General features: G+C 43.1%; 1 protein-coding gene across 1 annotated transcript in view; it reads right to left on the reverse strand.

Moving 5' to 3' along the window:
* SERINC5 (serine incorporator 5) overlaps positions 1 to 21341 on the reverse strand; it is an 86336-nt gene that overhangs the window by 22163 nt on the left and 42832 nt on the right. Inside the window, exons 2-5 of the mRNA XM_045566100.1 lie at positions 20480 to 20647; positions 2917 to 3095; positions 2370 to 2452; positions 876 to 969 (exon numbers count right to left, since the gene is read on the reverse strand). Coding sequence (XP_045422056.1) covers positions 876 to 969; positions 2370 to 2452; positions 2917 to 3095; positions 20480 to 20647 — 524 coding nt within the window. The remainder of the gene's footprint in view (positions 1 to 875; positions 970 to 2369; positions 2453 to 2916; positions 3096 to 20479; positions 20648 to 21341) is intronic.

Genomic DNA, 21341 nt, shown 5'->3' on the forward strand with positions numbered 1-21341 from the left:
ATAAGCAGAGAAAGTAAGGCAGAAAACAGTTAAATGTTTTGTCCGGAATCACAGAGAGTCAATCTGGCCTTAGAACTTAAGGGCTAGATTCTTGTGTACTTGTCATTTCCTTAATGCGGCTTAGCCAGAAATAAAACTAGCTACTAATAGTTGGGTACTTCCCATTTAGCTTAGGATATGAATTCTAGTTTCAAGGCACTTAGAAAGAATGTATCATCTTTTTAAAAGGTAAGATGGTTTTCTAAGGTAGCACAACAGATCCTCCTAATGAAGGGGTCCTTCTTTCCCTCTGGGAAGCTGAGAAGAAACAAAAAAATTTAAAAAGGAAAGAACTATTCTATCTCACACTCTGCAGAGGATGAACTTCCAGCTCCAAAGTATGGGTTTTGTTTTTGTTTTTTGTTTATTTTGTTTTTAATCTCATAATGGTAGGAGCCTAAGATGAAGCCAAAATAAGTTTTCAGCCACCACAAAATCCACAGACCCAGGACGGACAGGTATTAACAATGGGGCTGAGTGTGGCTAACTTATACCACTGGTTGACTCAGAGCCCAAACAAGACGGGGTGGACGGGTAAGGTCAAAAAGTGAGAAGAAAATAGGTGCAAGAAGGAAGGGTTAAAAAGGATAGAAGACATCCAACTGCGGCTAGCTTTCAGGGAAAAAAAAAAAAAAGGATAGGAGACAGTATTGGAGAAAAGTAAATGAAGAGGTCCAAAAAGCAGACATAAAGAGAAAGTGCCAGCAAAAATTGTATTTGGTATAAACAGGCCGCTAATTCCTGGCAGAGTAATTCAGAGCAGAGCCTTTATCAGCACTGTGGGCAGTTTCTCTGAGTCAATGAGTTCACTGGAAGCTTTCCACAAGGGCACATACCAGTTCTTGTTCCACTTATGTGCAAACTCCACGAGCAGGAAGAGCTGGATGCCTATAAAGAGGAAGCCTCCAACGGCTCCCACATAGCGCCAGGCTGCAAAAGAACATCGAAACAGCAAAGAAGTAAATTTTCCATGTGATTAGCCCAGAAGAGAATAACCACAGCTAATTTTTTACTGAATGCTCATTGTACCTGTTAATGCATTTAATTCCCACATAGCCAAATCAAGTGGGTATTACTGTTATACTCACTTTACAGATGAGAAAAACTGAGAGTCTATGTAAATTGAAAAAAATCTCATAGCCAGTAAAAGGCATAGTTGGGATTGGAACACAGGCAGTCTGGCTCCAGAGTACCCAAGCTTAACCTCCATGCTACAACTTCCAGATATCCTCACAGATGCAGTAATTAATAAAATCCACAATGATCCACAACTTAAAGGCAAAAACACATATTGCCAGAAAAATCAAAGGTTCTAATTTTATTGGGTTTAAAAAATCATCAATGTCCAGGGAGGAAATGAGGCTTAGACTAGGGGGACAAGAACTGAGGCCTACTTCTGGCTCTGCCACAAGGGAGCTATAACCTTGGATGAACCATGTCACATGGGTGACAGCTTGTCTATGAAAATGACTGAGCAGGACTAGGGGACTTCTAAGTCTCTACTTAGTCTAAATATACTATTCTAATACATAAAAGTATCTCTATGGATAATTAAGAAACTAGTTAACAGTATTTCAGATAAAAGCAAGACTTGGATACAACATCATTAAGGAGTATACGGAAAAACTAGCTGGACCCTGATATGTAACTATTTGAGGGACTAACACAATCTAAATGTTTTTAATATTCTAATTAGGAAAATGAACCCATCTGAGTTGAAGAGTGGTTTGCACCACTGAAACTCCAGGCTTTTGACCCCAGCTAATATGAAGAAGGGCCCCCTGTTTCAGCTATGATTAAGGGCTTCATATTAACGAACTTTGGTAGGCTCTATGAATAAGGAATATAATTCAATGTTTCATAGCTTCATGCTTTCCTTATCCCATTATTGCTGCAATAGATTTTTAGTTGCTAAAAAGCCCTACACTGCCTGGGTTGCTGGGTTTTCTTCTGTACGGTGCTCAAAAAGAACAAAGTCTCCTGGGCTAGTAGGGTCGTGCTGATATGCCAAACTGGTTTTCAAACAAATTTTAAGTGCTTCATTTTCCTTTCAGGCCAATAACCTTAACATTAAAATTCTAATTCTTCAGCCAGCAGAGTAACAAAGATCCTCTTACCTCTGCCTGGAAGGTGCCAAGAATGGGACAAGGAAAGGGGCCGAGCACAGGGAGTGGAGAGGATACAGTGTGGGCAAGTAAGGCAGGCATTTTTTTTAAGCCACAAAAAAATCAGTACTGCAAAATGCCAAAGGTACCCTAGACTAAGTCTTTGAACAAGTTCACAAAATGAGTGAACAAAATAAACAAATACCCAAAATGCCCCATTAGTACCGTGCAGAAAGGTCTCCTGATCTGGAATGAAGAAAGCTCCAGAGCACAGGGCCCCCAACAGCAGAAGTTTAAAGAACCAAAAGCTGGAAGGGAAAAAAAAAAAAAAGAGGAAATGTATTTAAATGATATTTAAGGAAGGACATAAGACTTCTTAGAAGGTAAGCAGCTCAATCCCTGATTCTGCCATAGGCAATATCCTCTCCAAATGGAAGGGGAGCAATCAGGTGACTGAAGAAAGCCTTTCCTATAATCCAGCAGACTAGGCACAGCCTCTGACAGTGCAAGATACCATCTCACTGCAGCCAAGAAAATAACCTGGGGGGAGGTCTTGATACCTGTCTCCACTACAGTTCTCAGGTACCAGGTGTTACAAACAGGATTCTAGCTCTTCGGCAACTGTGTGGTGACAAGTTCCACCTTCTCCAAAATCAGTAATGTCAACTAGAGAAGAACAGTTAGAGGATCTGCCGAGTAGAAGGTATCCTGGAATACTGAACTGAATATAACAGAAGGAGAAAGCTATCCCCATGAACACCGCGAGACTTACCCATTGTGAATATAAGCTCTACAACTTTTGCTGTTGTCAATTTTCAAGGTCAGTAGGCAGAAGATGAAGAAGAAACAGGCCATTCCAAAACAGACTCTGTACACTGCAGAATACCCCACCAGCTTCTCGCAGGTGTCTCCAGCTTTAATGCCTTTACACATATCTTCAAAAAAAGGAATCTGAGGAGAAAGAGTTTAGAAAAGTCATGTGTTAAAATTGGGTGAAAGGGAGGCTGGCCATGGAGTGTTCACTCAGCCTGCAATGCCAAGTCCTCTGTGGAAATGGAACATGTGCACAAAGAAAAAGACTGAGGAGGAAAATCTGCTCTCTAAAGACTTTTTCTTAATTTTCTCCGAATCTTCTGTAAAGATACAGTGCTCACAAAGTACCAGTCAGCCTTTACTTTCCCCAAATGATTTCTGAAATCCAGCAGCAGAATTTTCAAAAATTACATTTGTAATATGTGCGTATATTTTTCTTAAAGTGTGTAAATATTCTTAAAAAATGAGAGACTTGCTTCACTATCACCCCAAAATGTCATTCCTCTCCTCTGAAGAGTTAACAATCTGGTGGGTAGGGTATTTTTATTAATTCACATATATAAATGTGTGTGTATACATATACACAACACACACACATACACTTACATCGTACTGTATAAGTAGTAGGTATATCCAAACAGCTTTTTAAAATAAGATCGTATGTAGTGTTCTGCAATGGTTTTTACCAATTAATAAGCCCACGGAGATCTTTCCCTATTAATACACAAAACTCCACCTCATTCTTTTTAACCACTGTACAGTATTTTGTAGTAAGACTCAAAATTGATAACCTTTCCCACATTGATCTTATTATTTTTGTTCAGGTGGGGTTTTTGTTTTATTTTACTTTATATATGTTTTTTGCTATCACAAACACTGATTCCATAAACATGTTGTGCAACCTCATTGTACATGTGCCATTATTTACGTGGGACAGACTCCTGAGCTAGAAGTGGAATTAGTAGCTTAAGTAGTACAGGTTGAGTATCCCTGATCTGAAATGCTTGGGGCCAGAAGAGTTTCAGACTTCGGATTTTTTCAGATTTTGGAATATTTGCATTATATTACTGATTGAGCATCTCTAATCAGAATATCCAAAATCCGAAATGCTCCAATGAGCATTTCCTTTGGGCATCATGTTGGTGCTCAAAAATTTTCGAACTTTGGGGCTTTCTGGATTTTAGATTTCAGATTAGGGATACTCAACCTATATCTACATTTTTAAATTCAACAGGTAAAGTCAAATTGCATTCTGAAAGGCTACACCAATTTACATCCCACCAATAACATCTGAGATTGGTTATTTTCCCAACCTGGGCATCCAATTTAAAGGCAAAAACCCAATATCCTATTTTAATGTACACCTTTCTAATTACTAGTAAGGCTCAATATCTTTTTTTCAATTTATGGCCATCTGTATTTTTCTCTAAATTGACTGCTAATTGGGTTTTTCCTTGATCCACTAGAGCTTTTTATTTATTGGTCTTAATCTTCTAATGAATGTTGATAATAATGTCATAAAATAAGGATTTAGTCAGTGGTAAAAAAAAAACTTGCTTCTTATCAACATCAAAGTTGAATACTTTTCAGAACAGAAAATAAGTTAAATCACCAATATTAATAGCTGTTATTCACAAGAAATAGATATCACAGAGAAAAAAATGACACAAAACTAAAGGTAAAATTGAAGTGTGATAAAGAAGAGACTTTTCTAAGACTAGAAAAGATCTTAAAGACACAACAATAACTGAGGCTATTAGGATTTCCATAACCAAATGTCAACCCAAATAAGAGACCAGGGCAAGAATCTCAATCAATTGAGGTTTATTGAGCCAGAGGTTGAGGTCGCGCTCAGGAAAACATAAGTCACAGACTCGTCTGTGGCCTGTCCTCTGAGAGATGTTTTAGGAGGCTCAGTATTTATCCATCTCTTTAAAGAGAAGGCATGCAGGAAAAGGGGGCCAGGCAGTGAGGCAAAAGGTTACATTCTCGTGATTTTAATTAGAACTAAGTAAACCTAGTTATACATAAGATAAGGTAAGCATTCCAAAAGGGAGTAAAGGAAGAGGTCATTATGTAGACATCTCAGGGTAGGTGGAGGAATGATTGATCTCATCTTGTCTTTGTTCTGTACCTGGGGAGATAAGCTTGTCACTGACATTGTCAATGTGAAATTTAACAAATTTTAATTCCTGGACAAGGAGTTGGGCTTAGGCTGCAGAGCTAAAGATACAGTTGATATGTCCTTGTTTATGGGAGGATACACTTCTTGAAAGGGTTAGGGGCCAGCGAAGAATTTACTTATGAGCAATTTGTGAGGGCAGTCATCCAGAGGTGCATGAGGCCTTTTGCCTTTTGCAGGGCTCTGGCTAATGGATAGCACTTTGACACGAGGTTGGGCAGTAACAGCTATTTATTGATTAAAAGGACAGCAGTGTCAGGTTGAGTGCCTGACTCAATCTCCAGGCTTAATTTTCCCTTTGGCACGATGAGTTTGAATGGTCCTGAGGTTTTTTTATTTTCCTTCATGCAAGAAAAAAAGATTGCCATAAACAAAAGGAAGACTAAATATAATTAGAATTCAGCTTCTTCTAGTCATTACTGCATCTGAATATGAAACATGTTTTTACAAACATTCCCAAATAAGTGACTCAGGCAAAAATGCATCATTTCTGAGCCCCTATTAGTGTAGCTCCATTTTCACGAACAGATGTGAAAACTTTGTGAAAAAATGTCCAACATTTTGTTTTCAACAACTTCCTAAAACTGTAAAAAAAATTTTATATTAGAGCAAGATATAATGGCATATAGAGAGATGTTATTGCACTGATTTGACTGGGGTATCAAACTAACACATGTACCGGGTTGCCAGATAAAACACAGAATGTCTAGTTAAATTCAAATGTCAGATAAACAACCAGTAGTTTTTTAGTATAAAGTGTTTCCCATATAATATTTGGGGACCATAATTGGAGTGAATATCTTATGGGACATACTTATACTAAAAAAATTATTCATGGGCAAGAGATGAAACTGAAGAGAAGGTATTGGGGCTCAGGACATGCCACCCCAAAATATGACTATAGGAGACCAGAATAAAGTATATTTTGGTATATTCTGAGTAGCTTTGAAAAGCTCTCCTTTTACATGAAAGAAATTTACACCTATAAAGGAATTTTACATTAGTAAAGTTTCTGTACCAGGAAGAGGGTTGCTCCCCAGGAGATAACTTTTATTACACTGAGAGACTTTATCTGCATAATAAGACAACCTTATTCCCCATACACTTCCTCCTGTCACTCTCCCACAGATGGGTCAACACCCCCCCATACCCCTCTCCAGAGGCCCCAAGCCTCTCTTCCTTTGGGTAGCTCAGGATGCCATATAAGCTTCAATCATCTCACATTTTGTGAGACTCCTGTGATTTGTACATAGTTGAAAATGGTTTTCCTCTTATTAATCAGTCTTACATCAATTTAAGAAAGGTAAACCAGTGCAGGGAAACAAATTCTATGGGTAGAACTCACAGGTGGCAGGACTGGATGGATGGCAAGAATGGAGTGAAGGATGGGGGGAGGGTTCTTTTCTCTTCTCTTTTTAAGGCACTGCTTTTCGGGAAGCAGGGGGAGTACGGCAGGCAAGGGACAAAGAGCAGGAGTTTATTTTTTAACACCCAGAGTTTGAGGTATCCTATGGCATCACTGTGGGGCATCCCAGTGAGATCGTGCGGTCTGGAAACTGCTTCAGACAGCAATCAGGGCTGGACACAGGGAGACAGTCAGCACCCACAGGCAGGTAGCAAGAAGTTGCACAAGTGCTTTTGGAAGTAATCTGAATTTTTAGCTGTGTTTAATGTGAGTGAGCAACCAGCATGGTTCAAATCTTCAGGTATTGAATGGAGGAGACACACACAAAATGAACATCTCAGATATGCTAGCCCGAAACAAAAGTTAACCTGTATGAGTAGCACTGGTGACGAGGTGACATTGCCTTAAATCTGTAAAAGCAATATTCATGAAGGAGAACCCACACAACACCTCATTCATTAGGGTGTTATTTCTATGGGATTTATTGCTCTATAATAATCGTTGAATTCTTTTCTTCCTCTCTTCTATCTTCTACTCTCAGCAACTCCAATTCCTGAACCCGCCCCTCACCATAACACTGCACATTGTCACCTCTTTCATCTACACCAGCCCCTTTTCATCTTTAGACTCTTCTCTACCTCCCTGCCCCAAACCCACTTCACTCCTTTTCTTCTCCCTCTAAAATCCATTTCAAGGAGGATGCTAACAGCAGTAGGCCTGAGCTTCTAGCCATCATCCCCAACAAGTCCCCTCCCTTGTTTTCTCCAGGCCACCAGGAATGTGCCCAGGGCCCTTCACTCTTCAAAGGGTGAGTATGTGGCACTGCAGGTTTCCTTCTTTTTTTTTTTTTTTTAATGACCCAGAACATTCTGGCAAGTATGCAGCACTGCCGGCTTCATCAAAATAACAGTAGGCAAACAACCCCCCAGCGCCAAATACTAACCGAGACCTCCTTTATGTTCTGTGGGTGACTTAGCACTTTTAGCCTTCCATAGTAAGTGGTGAGTATTTTGGGCAAAGAACCTCCAAGTTGAACAAGCTGGCAGTATTTTAGCAAGGGAAATTTGCTCTGATTAAATATTTGCTGTTCCAAACTCCATCCCAGTTTTGGAAGAAGAAAACACACATCACATACAGAATCCGCACCACAGGGCGAAGGGGATGTGTCCATTAAGGGTGTTTGTTACCTCTTAAGTCTGGCTCTGGGCATCCAAGGACACAGCACGTAAGCCGGGCTCACACACTGCGTCTGTGTTATTTCTGTGCAGACCTCAGAGCAAGGGGTTTCCTTCCAGTCCTCAAAGCCACAAATTAGCAAGCAAGAATAAATAGTTCACGCAGACCTTCAATCCTAACTCCATTGCTAGCTAACCTGGGCAAGTTAAACACACGCACACACCGTGAGCCTCAACAGCCCCACCTGTAAAATGAAATAGTGCCTCCACCCATCTTATGCAGCTGCCTTGAGAATTACATCAGATAATCCTGTGAAGTGCTTACCACAGTTGCTTACCCATAGCAGTCATTAGGTTAACTTGCTTAACTCTAAAGCACTACCTACTATTTAAAAGAAATTTTCAGGGGAGGGTCAGGCACATTACATGATCCACTGGCTGATGTGTTCCAACGAAAACATGATGGGAAACTGAGCACCTTAGAACTCAGAAGATGCTCTACTCACTTTCCTAGAAGATACACTGCAGATTAACTTTCAATAAGGTGAATCCTTCCCTGTGTTGGGGCTCAGAAAGCAACACCCCAAAATGAAGGCCTCACAAGCAAAGGTTTTTCTCTGACATTCTCCTGCCCTCCTGTCTCTCAGTCCCATTCTCCCCCAGGCTGGGCATAGCAACTAGAATCCCTTTTCCCCAAAGCCAGTCATAAAACTTATCATTCTAACTTTCCCCCTAGGCTTTCTGTGTAAAAACTGGCCATAAAGAAATTATCTGACCTACCTTGTTGGACTATAGGTCATAAGACCCCTATTGTAGAAGGGGTCTGGCCCCACACCTGGGAGGAAGGAATACTGTTCAGAGAGGCCAAGAAGAATCTAGACAGGCCTTGCTGGGTTTCCCCACTCAGTGTTAGTAGTATCAGATCATACCCTTTTTGCTCAATTATACTTCTACACGACTGTCCATACTTTGCAAAACTTAACCATAAAAATGGACAATTTCCCCTGTATCTTTGGGTCTTCCTTCTGAAGGCTCCTGCATATATACATTTAATAAATTTATATGCCTTTTCTCCAAGTAACCTGCTTTGTGAGTTGATTTTTCAGTGAACCTGCAGAGGGTCGAGAACTTGCCCCTTGGTCCCTACATCTGGCACATGTGTATAAGAATTAAGTTCTAAAACACAGCACTCAGCTGTCTTTCAGAGACCTAATCACAACCCAAAAGAAAGTACATCTGAACTCACAAATTAGGAAAACTATTTCTAAAACATGAACACAAGTATTAGGCTCAAAAGATGGGAGCTAGAAGAAAATATACATAATTCTGTTCACATAGGAAAGATGCCAGTGTGTCCTTCAAACAACTTCAATCTCAGGCAAATAAATATGAAGAATTAACAAAAGAGCTATAAAAAGGCCTCCAGGTCTAGTTGGCCAGGGGCCCAGATGCTGTAAACACAGGAAAAATGTATAGGTTTTGGGGGTGATTATCACGAAATGGAGAGCAAGAAGATGAGAGTTGTGGTTCTACAATATAGTATTCCTTAAGAAAGATGAGAAAACGCAACATTAGCAAAGTTAATTATTCTTACATTTCATCATGTCAAATTTCTAGAGCATTGAATGAAACCAAGTTTCAAAGAAAACTTTGGGCAGCTCAGCATGAGGGATGAATTAAGCTCGTGAAAACTAGAAGAACTAGATCTGCAAGTTCTATTTAGTATCCCTCTTTTGAAAATTAATTTCGGATAAGAAACTCTTAGTCTGCCTCTCCCTTCTCCAATATTCCCCTTATCTGCAAACTTCCCAGGAGAGTTTGGTTTTCTCCATATAGTCATTCCACGGTCCGTGACAGTGATGTCTGCCTGTTACTGACTAGTGGACACCAGTCACGAAGTGGGAAATACTAAATCAGCTTCCATCTCCCTAAGACAGCCTCTCGGCAGCCAAGGCTCAGTAAGTGACTATCTTTGAGGCCCTTTGGGGATCTGGGGCTATTTAAAAAACAGTAACAACAACCAGTACTTGCTTCTCTCTTGCTTGGGTATCGGAACATTTTTAAGAGAAAAGTCTACATCGTGTCATTAAAATCCAAAAGAAGAACTAAAATTTTACAGGGTCTGGTTTTCTGTGACCCTTCCACCTCTCAAATCAAGACCTACTGGACTTTTGTTTTGACTGGAAAATACAGTTATGGCCCTGCACAGAACACACGGTCTACGCAGGGCACAGAACACAGGGGACAACGTGCCACCCCAAGATGAACAAGACTGAGTGTACATAGAGATGTGAAATCTCTATAAGGAGAGGACTAAATGCTGAAACAGGCAGATCTATTCTCATCACTTAGAGAAAATGCTTATAGCCTAAGTGAGGCCCAAATCAGCTAGCTTTCTTCTTAAATGTGTGAGCTTGAAGTGCCGTGTTGACACTTGCAAAATCGTCTTCTGTATATAATTTTTAAAAAACCCGTGAAATTAGACTTTGCATATGTATTTTTCATTCCACACAACACGCTACATGATACACTCACACACATATATCACCGCACAGGGTTTAATCGTCCATTCTCTCACTCCTGTCTACTCCGTGCAGGTATCACTCTAGGTTGGGGGATACGAGCAGTGACAGGAATAAGTTAAAAGTCCACTCTAACGAGGAGCTAGCTTTCCAGTGAAATGTCGTGCACACAAACATGTGCTCTACTTCATGGATATCTCAAGTACTTTCATCATTAATTTGGACTATTCATGATTTTTGCCTTAGGCAGGACATTAGAACCTAATATCTCCCAAAAGACAGGACTCCGCCATATCTTAACCTCAAGATTTGAGAGCCCCTACTTACCTATTCCCCAATCCTAGTAGCAGGCATCAGTACAAGGCAGATGTTTAGGTTTCCGGCCCCAGCTTCTTTCCCATCTTACCTTAGGCCTTGAATTGAGGGTCCCCAGCAGCCGGGGAACTGGGATGCCCAGACATTCATTTTCTCCATCCCCACTTCTTTCTGATCACCAAAACGCTTGGTTTGAATTGTTGAACAAAGTTTAAGGGGAGCCATTGGGACTAGCCTCCTGCACCAGGGCCACAACAGACCAGACCAACCCAGAATGGAGTCACTTGTGCTAAGTGCCACTGAACTTTGAAATGGGGCAGTTTTCAAAAAACAAAAAAAACCCAGGAGATTCCAATCAATGAGTCTGCATAATAAAGTCTCCTCCGTTTTAACCTTTTGCTCTGTTTCTGTTTTCCTCAGCCCTTTCTGCCTATAAAGCCAACCTCTTCTGCTCAGCTAATTGGAACACTCATTTCATTTTATATTCTAGAATCAGAAATAAAATCCAATTAGAGCTGGACACAATGGCTCACACCTATAATTCTAGCACTTTGGGGGGCCAACACTTAAAGAGTGAGTGTACAGACCCCATCTGTACAAAAAATAGAAAAGTTAGCCAGGCATAGTGGCGTGTGCCTGTAGTCCCAGCTACTTGGGAGGCTGTGGCAGGAGGATCGCTTGAGCCAAGGAGCTTGAGGTTGCAGTGAACTATGATAATGCCACTGCAGTCTAGCCAGGGCAACAGAGCGAAACCCTGGCTACACACACACACACACACACACACACACACACACACACACACACACACACACACACACACCCAATTAGATCTTTCAACTACATTTGATGTGATTTTGTCTTTTGACAGGATGCATTAAAAGACCAATTTTTTTACCTGTAAAAGATTTACTGTTTATTCCAAAATGCCACACAGAATAACACACATACATACTATTAAACATGTCATACTAAATTTATCACCACATTATTCTTGCCTAGCCTACCCAGTACGTGGTCCACATAGCCTAATCAGTTATCTGCAACTTAAGCAAGAACTCTGGTCCTCTCAGCACAAAGTTTAGGCCACTTAAGTTTCCTTATTAGAGAGGAGAGAATAACTGCATAGAACACACATAAAACCACCGAGGGTCCAACACAGGAGTCAGCTAACGACAGGCAAAGGGGTCAGGCCCCGCTCGCCTCCTGTTTATGTAAGTGAAGTTTTACTGGAACACAGCCACACTCATTTGTTAAGCATGTTGTCTTGGCTGCTTTGCAGGACGATGGCAGAGTTGAGAGTTGCTACAGGGACCACAGGGCCTACAGGATGTACAGTGGCTCTTTGTAGCTACCCCTGCACCACTAGAAGAACAGCTGAGGAGTGCAGCGGAACTGTTAACTGTAAAGTGCAAATTAACATTTCAAAGACAAGTGACAACTGGGGATAACTTACTCTCAGATCAAAAGTCAAAGGAGCAGCTCACTGGCCTGTCTTCTGGGGGTCCCCAAACCCTGACACCCTCCACTCCTGCCTTCTCCCTTAGACTCCTCCCCTTCTCCAGAGCTGTCCTCAAATGGAACTTTGGCTTTAAGTGAACCAAGCTGTACATCTCCCATATGTCGTTTTTCGAGCATCATATAAACTGCCTTAATTTATCCACCTGCAGGAAGTTTTTCCTAGGGACTGGGAGGGGAGGGGACGGGACGGGAGTGGGAGAGAACATGTCCATGAGCTTCCAGTGCTCAAATGTGTGGCTCAGAAGCCCTCATAGCTCCGACAGTAAAGCACTCACATCTGTCACACACACACAGCCTGCGGAGCCAAAGATAAAACCCACACTGATGAAAGCCAGCACACTGAAAGACAATTTTAGACTTATTTGAAGACTGTAGAGACAGTCTCCCTGGAATTTTAAAACCATGCTCCCAAATACCCAACCCCTTGTGATGATACTGACCCTGCCAAATAGGGTGACACACTCTATTCCCTCTCACAAACCTCCCACTCACCTCAGCTCCTGGCTGCCAGAGGAGGAGGGGAGAAAGCATTCCTGAGTTACCATGTGACCCTGAAGGCCACCAGAGGAACAGCTGAGCGGACGCCACTGCCCCATATTTGCTAATGGAGTTCACATATTTTTAGCTTGCAAGCACACGCGGTCTAGTGTTGGAGGCTCCTTCTATACACATCACCAAACTGTCCTCTTTGTCCCTTACCTGAGGAGACAAAGTTCTCTAGGAACAACTGTGTGCTATTCATTCAGATCCCCGGCACCTCCCAGAGTGCCGGGCACCTACATTTCAATGAATGAGTTGCGTGATTTTAAAAACTTTTTAAAGAATTAACTCGGATTACAGTTTAATCAAGTAACAGGATCACCCTATTAAACCCTGTGACGAGTATCAAGATTCAACGATTCACAATATTTGTGCATTGTTTCTTGGTCCCATCGTCTGGAGGCTACTTTATCTTAGTTCATCCTGCATTGTACCATTTGTCTGTTTCCTCTGGTCCCATTTCTAAAATGACTGACAACGTTTGTTCCCACTGTAAGCTCTTGTCGCTTCTGTTTATCTACAGGGTCCTCCAAGGCCCTGTCTGTGGACAGTTGCTTAACAGATGCTTTTGACGCCCACAACAAACAGCGTTAGAAAACTCTCACTCTCACATCTCCCTCCCACAGCCAGACCAATCGTAAAAAAGATCCAGCTAACATCTGTGCCCCCAAAAGGTTCCGGGTAACGGATCCTTACAGTCCAAGGACAGTAAGTATTGTTTCTTGTTTTCTGGCTCCTGGCAAGCTCATTATTACTAGACAAGGATCAAACCTCTTTGTCCTTGGTTCAGGCTCAAAAAAAGACTCTCAGCAGGATATCCATTAGTTCAAACTGCTGCCTCCAGTACAAAGGGTTTCCCACTCCCATCCCACCCCTATCCCACATTCACTTGTTGCGGGGAGGATGAGAGAGGCGAGGGATGGGAGGATGCAGGGACTCGGGCTTTCCCCCACATGTTGTTATGTCTGCATGGCATTTAGACCAAAGACAACATTGTTTGGAGACATGTGTTCCCAGAGTCACCCTAACTTGAAGGGGAGGGAACCCAGAGGATCTAAGAAGTAAAACCTCATCACCTGCTCCGCAAAGGCAACCTCTGGTGGGCCATGGTGAGAATTTTCCCTCCGTGTTCTGTAACAGGCTTGAGGTTTGACAGCCCCAACCCATTTTAACCCCAAACACTTACTCCTTGACACACTTGACACATATAAGGCACAACAGCACCATAAACTCAGCTGCTGTTCAGAAAGAGAACTTTCGAAAAGCATTCCATCTCAGCTGGATAAAAAAAAAAACACTTCAGAGTCAAAGAACTAGGTCAGCAATATTTTACCGTTAATCCAACGCTTGTTCTAACATATAAACATAAGGAGACAGCTAAGCACGTACAGTTCTGCTTGGGCTTCAGTGTGCCTGTAACAACCCTGGTGCTAGGTCTCAGGTCCACCAGGGTCTCAACATTCAACCAGTAAATGCCAAGAGCCGGAGCCAAACTTCCCAGCTTCAGCATGAATACCTGTCATTTCAGGCTTGGACAAACTACACAGCATTTTGAATCAAAGTGGAATATTTTTAAAAGATGGTTATACCAAACATAACCTCAAGGCAGGTTCTATTTTACATGCAAAGCCACTGAATAAATAAATACTAGGTTTGTGGCTACCCCTATTTTCTGTTTCAGACTCACAGTCCCCCTTGGAGCTCAGCCTTTGGTCTTTCCGACAGGCAGGAAGCAGGTGGGGCAGACAAGCTAACATCACTGCTGAGGGAGGCCCCACGTGGTGCTGTTTCCAGAAGGAATATTTCTCCCTCACCACTGGGCAGCTAGGAGTTAGGAGGAAGGATACGCTTGCTAAAAGGCTTTCACTGTGCCTTCTGTGAGTATCTGACCAACAAGCAAACCTAAAGGCACAAGCAGGAAAAGCACTGGCCAGGTGACCTGCAGTCCTGGACTCTAATCCCAGGTCTACCTAGTGTCTCAGCCCCTGGACAAGCCACTTCGCCTCCTGGGCCACTTTGTCTCACCTGTCAAATGACAGGTTAGTTAAGATTACCACTTAGCACTTTAACACTTATAAAAAAATCTAGCCATTTATTCAAATTATATTCTATGCAATAAACCCATGTAACAAAATTATACTTGTACCCCATACATTTATACAAATAAAAATTTTTTATAAACCAAATTATACCCTAAAAAAGACCATTATTTTCTCCATATGACACTTAACACCACAGGATATTTGCTGTCTCTTCACAAAGCAGAACATTTATCACAAATGCGAACTGCATCTTTCTTTCCACTCATCTCTTTAACTAGCTCCTTTAACTAGGAGGCTTGTTTCATGGATTTTTGGATCCCTGGAACCAGCACAAGGAGGGCTTCCCACAAACAACATTAACTGTTATGCCTTCATATTCCTCTTAATTCTTCAGGTTAAAAATAGGAAATAAAGTAGCTCATCTACCAAATTTCAAAATCTCAAACATATTGGATCAAAGAGCTCTGTCAACCCTAGGATCCACTGAAGTACTGTAACATGTCATTGTAAACTGACTAAAAGATGTACTTATGCACAGAATTCTGAAATCTAAGTTGTTTTTAAGGAGAGTAGCTTCTTTATTCATCTATAGTCACTATATTGTGGTGATCCCAGAATTTAGAAATAGGCTACCATCTGGGAAGAAATATCATACAAGTGGCAAACAGCATCCTCAGCTTAGGGGGCCATAGGAATAGTTCTCTGGAGAAACAAGTCAGAGGGAAGCCAGGGACATTCAGGAACTATCCAAGTTCAAATAAGGTGAATGCAATACATAACATCGAGGAATCTGGCATAGCTGAATCGTGACTGCCTAGAATGCAGAGTAGGAACCTAAGACTTTGATGACCTGTCTGGGGAAAAGTATGTGGTCAGCACTGGATCTAGAACCGGGGCATGGAGGGAGAGAGAATCTATCAGTGTTGCCAGCACTGTCCTGAGTGCAAAGTGCCCTTACTAGGGAAGGAACATGGAGGAGTAATCAAAGCCAGAAAGGAATGAGCTGCCCTGGGGAGAGCAGAGGGCAGTGTTTGAGGCACAGGCAAAGAAGAGATGACCACCCCACCCACACTGGGGTGGTTAACATAAAAAAGATACACAGTAAGTGTTGGCAAGGGTAAGGAGAAATTTGAACCTTAATACATTAATTCATCCTGAATGTCCCACATTACTGGTAGGAATGGTGTAGCCACTTTGGAAAACAGTATAGCACTGCCCAAAAAGGTTAAAGAGTTACCATACAATCCAGCAATTCCACTACTCGGTATAAATCCAAAAGAAATGGAAACATATGTCCATACAAAAACTAGTACATGAATGTCCATAGCAGCATTATTTATATTAATAATACCCTAAAGGTACAAACAACTCAAATGTCCATCAACTGATGAATGGATACAATATGATATATTCATACAATAAAACGTTATTCAGCCATTTAAGGAATGAAGTACATATGCTACAACATGAGTGAACTTTGAAAACATGCTAAGTGAAAGAAGCCAGGCACAAAAGGCTATACATTATACAGTTCCATTTATATGCAATGTCTAAAATAGGCAAATCCATAGAGACACAAAGTAGCTGCCTAGGGCTGTGGGACTTGGAGGGGAAACAGGGAGTGAAACACGGAATGAAGAAGACAGATCTAAGACATTTCCAGTTGAGAACATTTAAGGCTCTTCCTACCCTAACCTGGCACATTGAGCTCTCAGGGAAGAAAGCCTGGGGCTGCACAGGTCACCTGTCCTTCCTTCTCCTGCACGCAACAAGAACCTTCCTTTTTCCTTCCCCAAGTGGCTTCCCAGGGTGGCCAAACGTGAATCTGCTTCAAATGTAGAAGTAACATCTTAACTTAGCAGTGTAGGTCAGGAGGCTTTACTCTCACCCACTTTTTTACCTTTTGTGTTCTGTGTTCTAAAAGTGATTTTTAGTGCAGTGGTGCACACCTGTAGTACCAGCTACTTGGGAGGTTGAGACGGGAGGATCCTTTGAGCCCAGGAGTTCGAGGCCAGCCTGGGCAACAGGGGGAGACACCCCCTTCTCATCTCATTCATTCATAAATAAAATGGGTTTTTAATCCCCCAGGCGTTGACTCTCTTAAGTTTGTATCTGCTAAAATTACATGGTTAATGACAAGAATGATCTACAAAAAAATTGGCTCCCATGTTTTGAGATGGGAAAAATGCTCCAAGAGAAGGCAGAAATCATGCCCCATTCAGCCAACACAGTTGAGCTTTCTCTGAGCCAAAGTTCTCCTTGGAAAGAGGAGTTCCCCTAGAGAAAGGAAGCAGGATGAAGACTGGCCCAGCATCCCCCTGCAGGCCCCTCTCACTCTAACACGGGCCACGTCCTAAAACCAAGGCAAAAACTGAAAATAACTGAAAAGGGCGCTGCCCTCGTGCTGGTAAGCCACATTCCAGAGGCCGGCGTGACTCTGACAGAATGCCGGGTGGGAGGCAGGCACACTCCCGCCAGGGCCCTTACAGGCACACAGTTCTTTCTCCTCTTCCAGTCACATTCTCCAGCACTTCCACTGGCCAACAGAGAGGGGGCGAGGACTCCAGCAGAAGCCTAGTGTGTGTCCCCACAAGGGGACCTTTCAACGCCGACCACAAGCACCGCCTGAGGATGAGGTCAGCCTCTATTCTATAGGCCACGAAACAAGCTGACTTTGTGGCCAGATGGCCGGCCCCTGTGAGGCCCTAAAGAAGGAAAAGGATTGGTTTTCGCCACAGGGACCTCATTCCCTATGCAGGAAGCCCAGCCAAGACATTTTTAAATAGGTACATTCAGGGACATGCATAGAAACATTTACAAGAGCCTCTGTGAGGCATCAGGGTTGCCCCTGCCCTCCCTATGCTCTCTGACCTAAATTGCCCCGTACTGCTGGGCTTACCTCCCTAAGTCCCTCCCCCTGTATCCATAACGACAGCCTCCTGTTCAACAATCTAGCATGGCTTCCCGTTCACCATAAGACCATGAATACCTCACCTTAGCACCAAAATCCCTGCAAGATGGGTCACTCGCCACCCCCTCCTCTCTGTCCTTCTACATGTCTTGTCCTTGCTCTTTCTCCTCCTCTCCAGTTACACAGCCTAAAAGCTAAACACACATTCGGCCCGAGTTCAAATCCTAAGGCCACCATTAAATAGGTGGAGACCTTGGGCAACACACTTAAATAACTCAGTGCTTCAGTTTTCCCATCTGTCAAGCAGGGATAATGGCATTACCTACTGTTCAGGTGAGTACAGTGGTGGTGAAGAGAGAAGATCCAGGTAAAATGGTCAGAACAGAACCTGACACGTAGTATCACCCAGTAATACTTATTATTATTCATGCAAGTCACTTCCATGAAGCCTTTCCTGGCAACACCAGTCAACATCTTCTGTTTCTCAAATGTCCTATGAATAGTCAGAAAGCACAGACACTGGCAGGATTTGTTAGGGACCGTTTCATGCGGCAGGTTACTTGGATGGTAGTCAGGTGTTACTATTACCATTAAGAAATTCATGTCCTAAAACCCATACCTATGGCTCCCAAATTATCTCGGCCTCCACTGACAATGTTTCTGCTTAGTCCACCACTAAGAGAGACTATATATTTGTGTGGTTACAGGTTTTGTCTCTTGGCGCCAAGGCTTAATTCTGCCAAGACTAAAAACTTCGCCAGAGCGGGGATCATCCCATAGACATCTGGTGCACACTCAAGAGTTCCCACCGCAGTACCGCTAATGCTTGCTGAATTTAAAAAGAGAACATTATGTTACTTGAAAAACATAAGTAATACAGGGGAGATTAAGCCAACCCTCAGAATAAGAGCCAAAACTTACACTTTTGGTATTCCTGCTCGCAAACTTCTTGCCACAAACACAGATCAAACCGTGGAGGAAGGAAGGGAGTGGGCGGCAAATGCGCCAAGACACAGTGAAACACAGTTTAGGCCAATGAGGCAGCCTCAGCTCTTGGCCTTCCTGCCTCCAAACTCCCACAGTACTTCATCCATCCTCTCACAGGGCAGTTATTAATTTCCACCTTGTTTTAGGGCTTACAAGACTTCATATCTTCTGTTCTGAACTATAAACTCCATTTCTCACAAGTTTGAATGCCCTATAGCTCCCAATACAGCGCCTTACTATGTAGAGATCCAATGTCTAAAGCATCAGTGGAGAATCTAAATTTCACAAGGCTTGATTTTCTGTTTTTTCTGGGTTTCTTTGCAGGGGGCAGAGGGGGTGGTTGAGACAGGGTCTTGCTCCGTCACCTGGGCTAGAATGCAGTGGGGTCATCATAGCTCACTATAACCTCAAACTCCTGGGTTCAAGCGATCCTCCTGTCTCAGCCCCTGAGTAGCTGGAACTACAAGTGCACACCACCACACCTGGCTAATTGTTGTATTTTTTGTAGAGGTGGGGTCTCCTATAGTGCTCAGGCTGATCTCAAACTCCTGGGTTCAAGCCATCCTCTTCCCTTGGCCGCACAAAGCACTAGGATTACAGGCCACCGCACCTGGCCTGAATTTCACAAGTTTTAAGAGTAGTTTCCACTATATCTAAGACCATACAATCATGATTATAAAAGCATTGCCCAAGAGAAAGCTTCAAAGGGCCTGCTTTACTAATGAATAAGAATATACAAAGTGCTTTTAAGAAAATGGTTGTTTTGAAGCAGTGGAGTGCATTTAAAATAGTCTTAGTTTCCCCCTAGGTTGGGGAGAACACTTCCTGTGAAGAGCTGCTCTCGGTAATGTCATCTCCTTGGCGGAGGGGACTCCATTAGAGCCTGCTCCTGGCTTCCCTCCACCTCACTTGTTTGGCCAGGAAGATGCAGGGCTGAGTGGTAAGTTTGTAAGAGAAATGTGGCCAGCTGGACTTTCCTCTCCCTCCTGCCCCAGGATGTCAGCACCTGCTGCTCTCCCCGGCAAGGCAAACCGTGCCCTTGCGAAGGAAGTCTGCCCCGTCCCGGTGCTGACGGTGCCCTGCTGGGCCAGTCTGACTCATTTGGGGGTTCAGTAGAAGGAAGCCCATCTACCTGCAGGTATGAACCACATCGTCACACATTAGTTTTACGAGGAATAAAGGTGATGTTTGACAACTACCTGCTGACTCTTTAATCTTTTTCGTCAATTAGTTCAGAACGCGGGAGGAGAAAATGGTGTTATTTTATTGGGTTCTCTCAAAAACCCCACCACATCCCCCTGTAATCTGGCTGATTAAGAGGCCTGCGATGGGAAGAAAAGGGAAATTCCAGAAAAGGTCCCACATGTGTCTCCATCAGCATCATACGCCAGGCCCACTTCTGCACACACTGCCTAAGAAATAGCTGGAAATCCATCCCTCACCCCTGCAGACACCACCCACCCTGCAAGTAATCTGTCCAGAAAGGTAAAAATACCCCAGGGCCCACTCCCCATCATTGTGGGAATATCTAGGCTTTATCCTACTGCCCACAGAGGCCAAATTAAGTGTTTATAACAGCTACTACTTGAAATCCCAGCAGCCATCCTTATTACAAGGGAAAAAGACAGACATCTACAAGAAAAGATTGTACATTTCATCAGGAATGGCTATAAACAAGGCTAAGACAATACAAACACCCTCCGCCAAAAGCGTCAGAGTACATCTATCCTACTACGTAAGATCAAACCATAGAATCGTTTGCCTGCTTGGCCAGGAAGCACGGAACAGACTTCAGGAAGGTTCTCAGAGAACAAGCATGCCCCAAACCACACTGGGATGGGTGGGTCTGTCCTCAACATCACGTGTTTCCCACCTGCCCTCGTCAATCATCAGAAAAAGGAAGAGCTGGAAAGAGACAAACTTACGTGCTCTTTCATCTCGTTGGCCACAGTTTTTGACATCATGATGCAGCAGAGGATGACGACCAGGATGAAGTAGAGGGCGTACATGCAGCGGGTGCTCCGGGACTGTCGGATCTTGGGGCAGCAGTTGCAGCAGAGGGAGCAGCCTGCAGACCCACAGCAGCAGGCCAGCTGTTAACAGAAAATGAACACAGAGCATCCTCTCAGAGCGTGATACTGTACCGTAGTAAGAAATATATATTTGGTCTGGCACAGGAGCGTCTAAAAATCTCTGGAATTTCCTGAGTGATAGGGGTGAGAGGAGCATATTTTGTCATTAATAATAAGTATCTTTCAACCATACCAAATTTATGGTAATGAGGCAACTCTTTCTGAGCCCCTAGACAGCTTCAGGATGGGGCTGGTTGCCAGAGGTTTGGAGGGGTGGAAGCTTCAGAGCAACCCTCCCACCCCTAGGTCTCGGAACCAACGGGGACGGGACTAGAGATTCAGTTAATTACCAAAAGCCAATGATTTAACTGATCATGCCCACACAGTGGCACCTCTATAAAAGCCCTAATCAACGGGATTCAGAGCTTTCATGTTGGTGAGTGCACCCACGTGCCAGGAGGGGGGTGCGCCCAGCTCCACAGAACAGATGCTCCTGTGCCAGGGGCTCTGCTGGGCCTTGCCCTGAACACCTCTTCATCTCGCTGCTCATTTGTATCCTTTGTAATAAAACAGTAAGAGAAGTAAAGAGCTTTCCTGAGTTCTGTGACCCATTCCAGCAAATTATCAAACACGCGGGGAGGGTAGTGGAGACCTGATTTATACTTGGCCAGACAGAAGTATGGGAGGCATCCGAAGTGGAGGCAATCTTGTGGAA

The sequence above is a fragment of the Lemur catta genome, chromosome 12, assembly GCF_020740605.2.
Source record: "Lemur catta isolate mLemCat1 chromosome 12, mLemCat1.pri, whole genome shotgun sequence".
Classification (NCBI taxonomy): domain Eukaryota; kingdom Metazoa; phylum Chordata; class Mammalia; order Primates; family Lemuridae; genus Lemur; species Lemur catta.